Raw genomic sequence first — 13,121 nt, 5'->3', positions numbered from 1 at the left:
GGAGCTAGGAAAATAAATTTGGAAGGACTGCTGGGCAGTGGTGAGGGCCCATCCGAGGCTAGAGCCTATGCCTTTGTAACCATATCAGTTTGCACAGTTTTGTGATCTCTACACCGTAGTTTAAAGTGAGAAAAAGTGCAAAGACCTTAGTCTTTAGACAAAGGAGACTTCTTACTTTTTGAGAAACCGCTTGTGAGTTTTGCAATGAGGTCACCAGCTTGGGACCCAGACTTAGTTCTGCCCTTTAGAAGCTTTGCAGTATTGGGCAAGTCACTTTACCTTTGTAGGCCTCAGGTCACTCTCCTATAAAACTGAAAAACTATGAGAAGAGTGGGAAAAGCTCTCCAAACTATAAAGGTAGTATCTAAATAGAAAAGATTATTTCTTTTAAAAAAGTCTCTCCGCAACCGGATTAGAAGCTGTTGAGAAAAGGATGGTGCCTCTGGGCCCCACCCTCAGGTACTCCCCTAGCCTTCTAGATAAGTTATCTTAGTTCCCCAAGTCTAAGCCTTGGCTGAATTCAGGTTTGATAGGCAGGGGAGTTGCTAGGGATTAAGGCCCAGGCCAGAGACATGGGTAAGCCAGGAATCCAATTACGTAATGGTAATGGTCATGTTACTGTCTGCCTTCAGATTGGGTCTGCATCTGGATGTCTCAGCCAATGCCTTGAGAACCTATTCTGATAATCCCCATGTAAGGTGGTCTGAGGGTCTCTGGCAACAAAATTTCCTCTGCCTTCTCTGCTACTGCATCTCAGTCTGTGTCTGTATGAGACAAGGGCCCCAATTGAATGCCACCAAATACTGTACTCTGGCTTGTGGTTCTGGCCGAGAGCACAGTTATTGCCCTCAGAGGCCTCACTAAGATTAAGAGAAGAGGGTAAAAGGACGTTGAGTAAAAACTAAGGGAATTTGAATAAAGCATGGGCTTTTAGTCAGTGATACTGTGTCAGTGTTGCTTCATTAATTGTAACAAATACTTATTTTATCATGTAGAATGCTGATAATAGGGGAAACTGCCTGTGGGGTGTCTGAGAACTCTCCCGTACTATCTTTGCAATTTTTCTATAAATCTAAAATTGTTCCAAAAAGTAAAGTCTATTAAAAAGACAGAGAAGAGGGTGAGATCCTAAACATCCAGCTGTTTAGAAGTTTCCCGTTGTCCCCGGCCATGTCTATGACAAAGAGCATTGGAGCGTGCTTTGGATGCTCTTGGTAGCATTCCCCACAGTGCTTTGCTCCCTGGAATGAAGATTGTTGCTGACACCACCAAACCACGATGCATAAGGGGTTGGGACCTTCTTTTCACTGGTGCTCAAAGATCTGCCTCATCCTGATGGACTTCTAAGGAGAGCCTTGGGTGTGCAGTTCTCTCAATTTTTGTTTTGTTTTGTTTTTTTAAGTAAGCTCTCTGCCCAAAGTGGGGCTCGAACTCATGGCCCTGAGATCAAGAGTTGCATGCTCTAGTGACTGACCAGCCAGGCACCCCCACTTGATTTTTGTAATATTTGTTTGTTTGGCTTTTTTAAAGATTTTATTTATTTATTTGAGAGAGAGAGAATGAGAGAGAGCACGAGAGGGAAGAGGGTCAGAGGGAGAAGCAGGCTCCCTGCCGAGCAGGGAGCCCAATGTGGGACTCGATCCTGGAACTCCAGGATCATGACCTGAGCTGAAGGCAGTCACTTAACCAACTGAGCCACCCAGGCGCCCTATTTTTGGAATATTTGTGCCAGGAACTTTGTGCCAAGGAGATTCACAGAGCCTTCTAGATTAAGTGCAAACTGAAGTAGATACCTGGGAAACCCAATGCAGCTTTTACAATACTGGATTTGGAGTCAGAAGAGTTGACCCCTGCATCACTTGTTAGTTGTGTGATCTTAAATAGGTACTTAACGGGGCGCCTGGGTGGCTCAGTTGGTTAGGCGACTGCCTCCGGCTCAGGTCACAATCCTGGAGTCCCAGGATCGAGTCCCGCATCGGGCTCCCTACTGAGCAGGGAGTCTGCTTCTCCCTCTGCCCCTCCGCCCTCTCATGTGCTCACGCTCTCTCTCTCTCTGTCTCTCTCATTCTCTCTCTCAAATAAATAAATAAAATCTTTTAAAAAAAATAGGCACTTAACGTCTCTGAGTCTCACTTAGTTCAATTCCTTGAATCTTTATTTAGCCTTTATGTTGTACAGGGCGCATTTGTCCTTGCCTTCAAGGAGCATCCAGTCTTATCTATATAAATAGATAAATAAGTAATTCAGATACAAAACAAAATTTATTTATTTATTTATTTATAAAGATTTTATTTATTCATTTGAGAGAGAGAGAGCATGGGGTGGGGAGGGAGAGGGAGAAACGGACTTCCTGCTGAGCAGGGAGCCTGATGCGGGACTTATGTGGGGCTCGATCCCAGGACCTGGAGATCATGACCTGAGCCAAAGGCAGATGCTTAACCATCTGAGCCACCCAGGCGCCCCTCAAAACAAAATTTATTAAGTGATACATACAAATGGTGAGGAAATGACCATTTATTTTGATCAGGAATATATTTGGCGCCAAAGCTGGTCTTTGTAGTATGAGGATCATCAGAAAAGGAAGGACATTCCGGGTCAAAGGAACAGTCTTAGCAAAGGCTACTTGGGTGTGAAGGTGAATCCCATGTTCAGGATGCTCATAATCATCTAGTGTGTTTAGAACAGAGATTGGCAAATTTTCTCTAAAGGTCCAGATAGTAAATATGTTTGGCCTTGTGTGCCGTGTGGGTGGGTCTCTGTGGTGACTGTTTACTCAACTCTGCTATTATAATGTGAAAGCAGCCATAGACAGTATTTAAATTAATGGGCATGGCTGTGTTCCAATACAATTTTATTTCTAAAAAAACAGGCAGCCAGTAGTATTTGGTCTGAGGGCCATAGTTGGCCTACTCCAGTTTAGAGCAGAGAGCTGGGAGAGGGAGAGAGCAGGAGAGGGAGAGTGTTGTGGGTTGCATGTCAGGCTAGTGAAGTTGTTCTTCATCCTGTAGAAGATGGGGAGCCATTAAGGATTTTTGAGGAGGGGAGTGATGTTATCAAAGCTGTATATTAGAAAAATAACTGGTCAGTGTGGCAGATAGTTTGAATTGAAGGCAGAGGAACCAGTTAGAAGTCTATTGCTATAGCTGAAGCAAGAGATGATAAGAGTTTAGTTTTCTTATCTATAAAATGGGAGTAATACTCCTGTCCTGTTTTACCAGGTTATTGTGAGGATTCAGTAAGAAAATGAATGTCGGGCGCCTGGGTGGCTCAGTCGGTTGAGCGACTGCCTCTGGCTCAGGTCATGATCCTGGAGTCCCGGGATCGAGTCCCGCATCTGGCTCCCTGCTCGGCGGGGAGTCTGCTTTGCCCTCTGACCCTCCCCCTTCTCATGTGCTCTCTCTCTCTCTCAAATAAATAAATAAAATCTTTAAAAAAAAAAAAAAGAAAATGAATGTAAATGTGCTTTAACTCCATAAAGTGTTACAATGTGAAAGAGGTGAACTGTGACTTATAATAATTCTGAGTGGTAGTGGTTATTTTTCTGTTGTGGGAGTGAATCCTTTGGAGCTACAGTGAGGTGAGTCACCTCACTGCCTGCTCTTCTCCAGTAAGCTTTGGAATGAACCTTTTACACTGTCTAGTGCCTGTGGGCTAGACTTACATCCTTAAGTGCTGACCTCCCCAGAGCCCCCTGCTTTTTTTGTTTGTCTGTTTCTGTTTTGTGTTTTTTATTTTGGAGTTACCCTTCCTCGATGTGGGTAAGGATCTTGGAGACTAGAAAGAAAGAGAAAGAATTTGACTAGGAGATGGTTATAAAAATTCCTGGATTCTCCTGGGAGTGTGTCTAACTGTGTCACTGAAATTGTCACTCTTTCTTCTTCAGGGGATGTTGGAAATTACTATTATGGACAAGGCCACCCAATGAAGCCTCACCGAATCCGCATGACTCACAATTTGCTACTTAACTATGGTCTCTACCGAAAAATGGAAATCTATGTGAGTTACTGGAGCCCCACCACTCCCTAACCCCATCAGCTCTGGTCATATGTTATTCATCTCATTTTCTCAACTGCTCATTCATCAAATGTGTCAAGTGGCTGTTATGTGGCAGACACTGTAAATGATAGAGATTTCTGTTTTTATTTTTTATTTTTTTAATTTTTAAAAGATTTTATTTATTTATTTATTTATTTATTTGACAGACACAGCAAGAGAGGGAACACAAGCAGGGGAAGTGGGGGAGGGAGAAGCAGGCCCCCCGTTGAGCAGGGAGCCCGATGAAACGGAGCTCGATCCCAGGACCCTGGGATCATGACCTGAGCCGAAGGCAGATACTTAATGACTGAGCCACCCAGGCATCCCAAGAGATTTCTGTTTTTAAAGGGTTCAGTCCAGTGCTGGAGACTGACAGTTACACAAGTAAATTGTACTACAGTCTGTAAGTGCAACAATTAAAGAATGTACAAGATGCAGAGATAATGGGAAGTGAAGGAGGAAGGGAGCCTTGGAAAGTTTCCTGGAGGTTCTATCTGAGCAGAAATTTAAATACTGAATAGAATTTAGCCTGGAGTTCAGGAGGGGACTGACATTCTAGACCAAGGGAAGAGTGTAGACAAAAAGGCAAAGAGGTGAGAACAGTGTGATGTGTTTGGGGAAACTATAAGTAGTTTGGTGTGTTCAGGTAGTGCTATAGTGTAAAGGTCACAGGTGTGAGTGCGGGAACCTAGAGCTGGAGAGGTCAGCAAGGATGAGATGTGCTGTACTATGTAATAAGCAATTCTGATGGGCCAGGATCAAAAAAATCCAATGCCTAAAAAAAAGAGTGATCAGGACTGTGTTGAATTAGACAAGTCTCCAATTACTAGAGAGCATAGACTGTAACTGCCTAACTCTGTTCCAGCTGATTTTTGCCCACCTACCAGTTTTTAATTAATTGAGATTTCATTTATTTATTTGAGAGAGAAAGCACGAGCAGGGGGAGAGGGAGAGGCAGACTCCACACTGAGCAGGGAGCCCGATGTGGGGCTCCATCCCAGGGCCCTAGGATCATGACCTGAGCCAAAGGCATACACTTAACTGACTGAGCCACCCAGGTGCCCCCACCTACTGGTTTTTAAAGAGAAGCTAGAAATCCACATTATTATGTAATGTGGGGCCTGATCTCAAGACCCTGAGATCACATCCTTAGCTGAAACCAAGAGTTGGATGTTTAACCGACTCTGCCACCCAGGTGCCCCAAAGATTTTTTTTTTTTTTAAGTAATCTCTACACCCACTGTGGGGCTGGAACTTACAACCCCAAGATCAAGAGTCACCTGCTCTACTGACTGAGCCAGCCAGGCATCTCCAGGTAATGGATTTTAAATCAAAGAGAGATAAAAACAGGCATGCATTTTATTTTTATTTATTTGTTTATTTTTAAAATATTTTATTTATTTATTAGGGAGAGAGAGAGATAGTGAGTGGGAGGGAGAGGGAGAAATAATCTGTATACCCAGTGTGGGGCTAAAATTCACAACCCTGAGATCAAGAGTTGCATTGCTCCACCAACTGAGCCAGTCAGGGGCCCCCAGGCATGCATTTTAGAAGCAGGGAAGCCAGTTAGGAGGCTGCTGCAAAGGTCCAAATGAGAAAATAAAGAAGGGCTGAGGGCCCATGTTGCCTTATGGTTAGAGCCTAAGAGTCTGGTTAAAGTCTGTGCCGGCAGCTTACGTAACTTAGCAACAGCAGTATCCTTCCTTACCATTCCAGAGACTGAAAGGAGATGAGTCTTCTGTCTCAGATGGCCCTGTTATGTCCCTAGAGCTACTGGAGGCAGCTGGGGAAGCAAGGAGGGAAGGTAGAGGAGCAGACAGACGTTGGGACCAGAGAGCTTTTTCAGGTGTGAAAGGCATCTGGGAATGAAAAACATAAAAGGTAGCGGACAGAGGTTTTGAGGGACTTTAGGGAGCAGACTAGCATTTAGATAAAGAGAGGATACCTGAATGTGGAATAGTGAGCACCGAGACCTTCTAGAGCTGCCTCATACACATCTTCACCATGCTAATCTGGCCCCAGCCTGCCTCCCTTCCTGCCACTCCCCTCTCAGAATCCTCGTAAGTCGGCCAGATCAGATTCTGCCTCTGTCCACCCTATCCTGACTGAGAGGATTTACTCTGCCCAGTCCTATTTTACTCATCTTTAAAAGTTACCTCAAGGGGCGCCTGGGTGGCTCAATGATTAAGTGTCTGCCTTCGGCTCAGGTCATAATCCCAGGGTCCTGGGATCAAGCCCCGCGTCAGGCTCCCTGCTCGGCAGGAAGCCGGCTTCTCCTTCTCCCACTCCCCACTGCTTGTGTTCCCTCTTTTGTTGTCTCTCTTTCAAATAAATAAGTAAAATCTTTAAAAATTAAAAAAAAAAGTTACCTCAAGCCCTCTTTCTTTCTTTCATTCAATAGATTTTTGTTGAATACTTTCCTACCCCAGGGACTATATTAACCTCCATGAGTGATATTAAGATATTAAAAAATGGATCCTATCTTCAAGTAATAGGAAAAATGGACTAACATTTATTGAAGATTGCTTAGGTGGTAGGCCAGGGCTACCTGTTATTTCATGTAATCCTTATTGCAACCCTAATTTATATATGAGAAAACAAGGTCAGAGAGGATAATTAATGTGTTCAACATCACATAGCTATTAACAGATGAGATAAGACTCCAACCCGGATCTCTCTGGTTCCAGGGTCTTTATGTGTCCATTTGTCCTCTCCCTGTTCCTAAGCAATATATATATAGGCTTCATGCCCAGTGTGGAGCCCAGTGCGGGGCTTGAATTCATAACCCTGAAATCAAGACCTGAGCTGAGATCAAGAGTTGGACGCTTAACCAACTGAGCCACCCAGGTGCCCACCTAAGCAATATTTTAACAAGAAGCCTAGAAGTAGATGGTCCCCGTTTTTTTTTTTTTAATTTTTTATTGTTATGTTAATCACCATATATTACATCATTAGTTTTTGATGCAGTGTTCCATGATTCATTGTTTGTTCATAACACCCAGTGCACCATGCAAAACGCGCCCTCCTCAATACCCATCACCAGGCTAACCCATCCCCCCCCCCCCCTCCGTTTTTTTTTTTGATGATGTCTTGAGGGACCCAGGCTTATTCTACCCTGCTCAGCCATCCTTACCTTACTGATTTTTTTTTAAAGATTTTAGAGAGAGAGCAAGCGATGGAAGAGGCAAAGGGAGAGGGAGAGAGAGAATCTCAAGCAGATGCCCCACATAGCGTGGAACCTGATGCAGGGCCCATCTCATGACCCATAAGATCATGACCTGAGCCGAAATCAAGAGCTGGATGCTTAACTAACTGAGCCACCCAGACACCCCAGCTTATTTGATTTTATCCTTTTTTTTTTTTGCCTTGAAATCCCATGATAGCTGTCTCAGCTCCAAGTATCATGTGTTTGTACAACAGAATACAAAGAGGAAGGGAACTGGAGGCAAATGGATCATTCTCCACTATTCCTACCCCACACTCCCCCCTTTTTTTTTTTAAGATTTCATTTTTTATTTTTTGACAGAGATAGAGACAGCAAGAGAGGGAACACAAGCAGGGGGAGTGGGAGAGGGAGAAGCAGGCTTCCCGTGGAGCAGGGAGCCCGATGCGGGGCTCGATCCCAGGACCCCAGGATCATGACCTAGGCCAAAGGCAGACGCTTAATGACTGAGCCACCCAGGTGCCCCTCTCCATTTTTTATTACAGAGAAAAACCTTGGGCGCCTGGGTGGCTCAGTTGGTTAAGCGACTGCCTTCGGCTCAGGTCATGATCCTGGAGTCCCAGGGTTGAGTCCCGCATTGGGCTCCCTGCTCAGCAGTGAGTCTGCTTCTCCCTCGGATCCTCCCCCCCCCCATGCTCTCTCTCTCTATCTCATTCTCGCTCTCAAATAAATAAATAAATAAAATCTTTTAAAAAATAAAGAGAAAAACCCTTCCCAGAAGTTTCCCAGCAGATTTCCCCTTAAATCTCATTGAGTCATTTGCCATCCTTAGACCATTCACCAGCAGTTGGCTTAGACTAATCACATCTGATTCCTTTGGCTGAGTACATTAACACCCAACCAAATTGAGATCTGGTTAACAAGAAGGGAGAGAATGGCTCTTTGGGAAGCATCTAACAGTGGCTGTCATAGAGATAATAATACCTTATTGGAAATTTCTTCATCTGTAGGTATTATTGTAAACTTCTAAAGCAAAATTCCAGTATAATCTCTTTCTTAAATCTCTAGACTTGTTCTGTTTAATGTGATCCATTTCCTTCTCTGGCCCTACCTCTCCATTGAGTATGAATCTTTGATCCTCTCCCCCCAACAGTGTTTCTGTGCATTCATCCCTTCTATCTTCTCCTTTCTCTGGGCTGTGATCCTAGTATTCCTTTCCCAAAGCACAAATAGCCATTTACTATCTCCTTAAATTGATGGCTTTTGAGAGTCAGTCCTGGAAGAAGCTCCTTAGACTTCTTATAGAAGTTGCTGTATTCTGGGTTATCTGGCTGGCTCAGTTGGTAGAGCATGTGACTCTTGATCTTGGGGTTGTAAGTTTGAGCCCCATGTTGGATGCAGAGATTACTTAAAATCTTAAAAAAAAAAAAAGTTGCTGTATTCTATCTCGGGGTTGTAAGTTTGAGCCCTATGTTGGATGCAGAGATTACTTAAAATCTTAAAAAAAAAAAAAGTTGCTGTATTCTATCTCTATACCTGAAGAAGACAAGTTGAAGTCTTTCACACAGTTGGTCCCTCCCCCAATTCTGCCTCCACACATCTAATTAATCTCTCTCAGAATCTATATCCTCATTTTTCATCCAGGAACCTTCCTATTTACATAATCAACAATTCTGCTCTCTTCCTTGCCTTGGATGCTAATTTTGTATATTCCCAGGCTTCTTATTCATCGCCTTCTGTTCTTTTGTGCTTTTTTTAAAAAATGTTTTTATAAAATATTGAGTAGATATGAAAGAATTTTTATAAAATATGTGGAAGGTATAAAGAATCACAATACAATTAATACCGCCTAGTTGAAGAAAACAAACATTGCCATGACTGCTAAAGCCCCGATATGCCCTTCCCTGATCCTGTCTGCTCTCTTCCCCAGAGTTAACCTCTGCCCTGTGTTTGGGGCTTATTATTTCCTTGATTTTTAAAGATAATTTTACCAGCATGAATTCTTAAACAATACATGTTCTAGTTTTACATGTTTGAATGTTATGTAAATGGAGTCCTACAGAATTTATTATGTGACTTGCCTTTTTTGCTCAACATGTTCCTGAAGAGTCATACATGTTGATGCACATAGCTGAATTTATTTTCATTGAAAGAATATACTACAGGACATATGCACATATTTACCCTTATTAATGTCAAAATGGTTTCCAGTTGCCAGCAACACAGAAGAATTGCAGTTGCTCTAAGTCCTTGCCAACACTTGATTTTGTCATGTTTAATTTTTTGTCAGTTTAGCTTGGCATGAAATGATATTTTACTGTTGTTTTGATTTGTATTTCCTTGATTCCTAGGGAGACTGAGGATCTTTTTTATGTTTATTGGCCATTCAGGTTTCCTTATTTATTTATTTATTTTTTAAAGATTTGATTTATTTATTTGACAGAGGCAGTGAGAGAGGGAACACAAGCAGGGGGAGTGGGAGAGGGAGAAGCGGGCTCCCTGAGGGGCTCAATCTGCTGGGATCATGGGACGCTGGGATCATGACCCAAGCTGAAGGCAGATGCTTAACTGACTGAGCCATCCGGGCGCCCCCAGGTTTCCTTTTAAGGTCCCTTTTTTTTTCTTTCTTCTTTTTTTTTTTAAAGATTTTATTTATTTATTTGACACAGAGAGAGAGACACAGAGAGAGAGAGACACAGCGAGAGAGGGAACACAAGCAGGGGGAGTGGGAGAGGGAGAAGCAGGCTTCCCGCAGAGCAGGGAGCCCGATAGGGGGCTCGATCCCAGGACCCTGGGATCATGACCTGAGCCGAAGGCAGACGCTTAACGACTGAGCCCTCCAGACAGCCCCCAAAGTCCCTTTTCCAGCCTTTTACCTGTCTTCCTGTTTGATTGCCTGTTTTTGTTTTAATTGGACCCTAGCTATACAGAATTGGAATAAACATTATCCTTGGCTCATAAGCATCAACAGAAGTTACATTTTTGGTCTTCTTTTTAAAATATGTATTTTACTGTTTGTTTATTCATTATTAAATATTTTAATGGTGCTACGGACATCCGTATTCCTACACCCCAGTCACTCTCCAAATTTTGTGTTTATTATTCTCTTGCTTTTTGAAAAATGTTTAGCCTGGGCGCCTGGGTGGCTCAGATGGTTAAGCATCTGCCTTCGGCTCAGGTCATGATCCCAGGGTCCTGGGATTGAGTCCCACATCAGGCTCCCTGCTCCTTGGGTGCCTGCTTCTCCCTCTGCCTCTCTCTCTCTCTCTCTCTGTCTCTCATGAATGAATAAATAAAATCTTTAAAAAAAAATGTTTATCCTGTGTGTATACGCCTAAACAATATATAGTAATTATTTACATGTTTTTGAACTTTTTTAAAAAAGCCACGCAGGCACCCCCCCCCTTTAAAGTTTATTTATTTATTTTTAATAATCTCCACACCCAGCGTAGGGCTCGAACTCATGACTCTGTGATCAAAAGTTGCATGCCCTTCCAGGGCACCTGGGTGGCTCAGTCAGTTAAGTGTCTGACTTCAGCTTGGGTCATGAATTCAGGGTCCTGGGATCTAGCCCTGCACCAGGCTCTACGCTCAGTGGGGAGTCTGCTTCCCCTGTCCCTCTCCCTTTGCCCCTCACCCCCTCCCCTCTTATCCCCCCCTTAAATAAATAAATAAATAAATAAGTAAGTAAATTTTTTTTTACGTTGTATCCTCTTCGAGCTGAGCCAGCCAGGTGCCCCCTGTGACTCGCTTTTATCACACAATATTATGTTAGTAAAATCCATCTACCTTGCTGCATATAGCTGTCGTTCTTTCATTTTCCTCTGTTGAATAATTTTTTGTTATGCTTCAATTTATCCCTTCTCCCATGATCTTAATTTGTATCTCATTTTTTAATGTTGGGAACAGTGTTTTGAATATTCTTGTACATGTCTCTTAGTATATGTATGCAAAAGTTTCTTTTGGCTGTTTCTCTAGTACTAGAACTGCTGGACTGTAGGGTATATGAATATTAAATGCCATGTTGCTTTTCATTGTGGTCAAATGAATTTATACTCCCACTGGCAATGTGTAAGTGATACTTTGAGGGGCACCTGGCTGACTAAGTTGGTGGAGTTGTGAGGCTCTTGATCTTGGGGTTATGAGTTCAAACCCCACACTGAGTGTGGAGATTGCTTAAAATAAAATCTTAAAAAAAAAAAAGATACCTTGATTGATATCCTTTCCTATACTTGGAATTAGACTTTCAATTTTGCCAACCAAATGAGTATAAATAGTATGTTATTGTGGTCTTGATTTGCATTTTGCTAATGACCAATGAAAATGAGTATCTTGTCATATGTTTATTAACTATTTGTATGTCCTCTACTGTGAAATGTCTTTTCTTTTGCCCATTTTCCTTTTTTGGGTTGTTTGGCTTTCTTTTTCTTTTTTTTTTTTTTTTAAGATTTTATTAATTTGCAAGAGAGAGAATGAGAGACAGAGAACATGAGAGGGAGGAGGGTCAGAGGGAGAAGCAGACTTCCTGCTGAGCAGGGAGCCCGATGTGGGACTAGATCCCAGAACTCCAGGATCATGACCTGAGCCGAAGGCAGTTGCTTAACCAACTGAGCCACCCAGGCACCCTGGCTTTCTTTTTCTTACCAATTTGTAGTAGCTCTTTATTCTAGTATAGATAGTCCAGTATCAGTATATTGCTCTAAATATCTTTTTTTTTTAAGATCATTTATTTAAAAAAAAATCATTATTTTAGAGAGAGAGTACATGGCAGGGAGGAGCAGAGGGAGAGAGAGAGAGAATCTTTAAGCAGAATCTGTGCTGAGTATGGAGCCTGATATGGGTCTGGATCCCATGACCCTGAGATCACTATCTGAGCCAAAACCAAGAGTCAGACGCTAACCAACTGCACCACCCAGGCGCCCTGCTCTGAATATCTTCTATTCTGGTTTTGTCTTTTCACTCTAATATATCTTTAATGAAGAGAAATTCTTGATTTTAATATAGGCATGTTTATTAATTGTTTCCTTTATAAGTGCTTTTGTGTCCTAAGAAATCCTTCCCTGGGGGTACCTGGCTAGCTTAGTCGAAAGAGCATGCAACTCTTGATCTCCAGATTGTGTTTGAGCCCCATGTTGGATGTGGAGATTACTGAAAAAAAGAAAGAAAGAAAGTCCTTCCCAACTCTTAAGGTATTCTCCTAAGTTCATCTTTTAAAAGCTTTTTAAGGGGCACCTGGCTGGCTCCGTCAGTAAAGAGCATGTGGCTCTTGGTCTTGGGGTTGTGAGTTCAAGCCCCCATGTTGGGCAAAGAGCTTACTTAAAAAATAATAACAATTAAAAAAATAAAAGCTTTATAGGTTTGCCTTCACATATATGTATTTACTATATCTATAATTGATTTTTATTTTTTATTTATTTTTTTTAAAGATTTTATTTATTTATTCATGAGAGACAGAGAGAGAGAGAGAGAGGCAGAGGGAGAAGCAGGCTTCCAAGGAGCAGGGAGCCCGATGCGGGACCCAGTCCCAGGACTCCGGGATCATGACCTGAGCTGAAGGCAGACGCTTAACCATCTGAGCCACCCAGGCGCCCTATAATTGATTTTTAAATATGGTTTGAGGTAGGAATCCACTGAAATTTTTCTCCCATATTGCAGCTGATTTACTGAAAAGTCAGTTGTTTCCCTACTGACCTAAGTGCCAGCTCTTTTATATATGAGATGTCCATATTTGTTCATTCATTCCACAAATACTTAAAGCACCTGCTTTGTGCCAGGCACTGTGTATGGGTCTGTTTCTGGGCTCTGTGTTCTGTTGACTTGATCTGCTTATTGACCCATATGCCAATACCCAGTGGCTTAATGATAATAACTCTTCAGTAGGTCTTGATATCTAGTAGCACAAGTCCTCCCACTTTGTTCTTAAA

General features: G+C 42.5%; 1 protein-coding gene across 1 annotated transcript in view; it reads left to right on the top strand.

Moving 5' to 3' along the window:
• The window catches only part of HDAC1 (histone deacetylase 1), a 33,050-nt gene that overhangs the window by 2,915 nt on the left and 17,014 nt on the right, over positions 1-13,121 (top strand). Inside the window, exon 2 of the mRNA XM_025856074.2 lies at positions 3,884-3,996. Within this exon, the coding sequence (XP_025711859.1) occupies positions 3,884-3,996 (113 nt within the window). The remainder of the gene's footprint in view (positions 1-3,883; positions 3,997-13,121) is intronic.

The sequence above is a fragment of the Callorhinus ursinus genome, unplaced genomic scaffold (genome assembly GCF_003265705.2).
Source record: "Callorhinus ursinus isolate GAN/ISIS: 27379988/994484 unplaced genomic scaffold, GSC_fseal_2.0 scaffold18, whole genome shotgun sequence".
Lineage (NCBI taxonomy): Eukaryota > Metazoa > Chordata > Mammalia > Carnivora > Otariidae > Callorhinus > Callorhinus ursinus.
The sequence above is the reverse complement of the archived record's forward strand: the minus strand, read 5'-3'. Positions and strand labels throughout refer to the sequence as shown.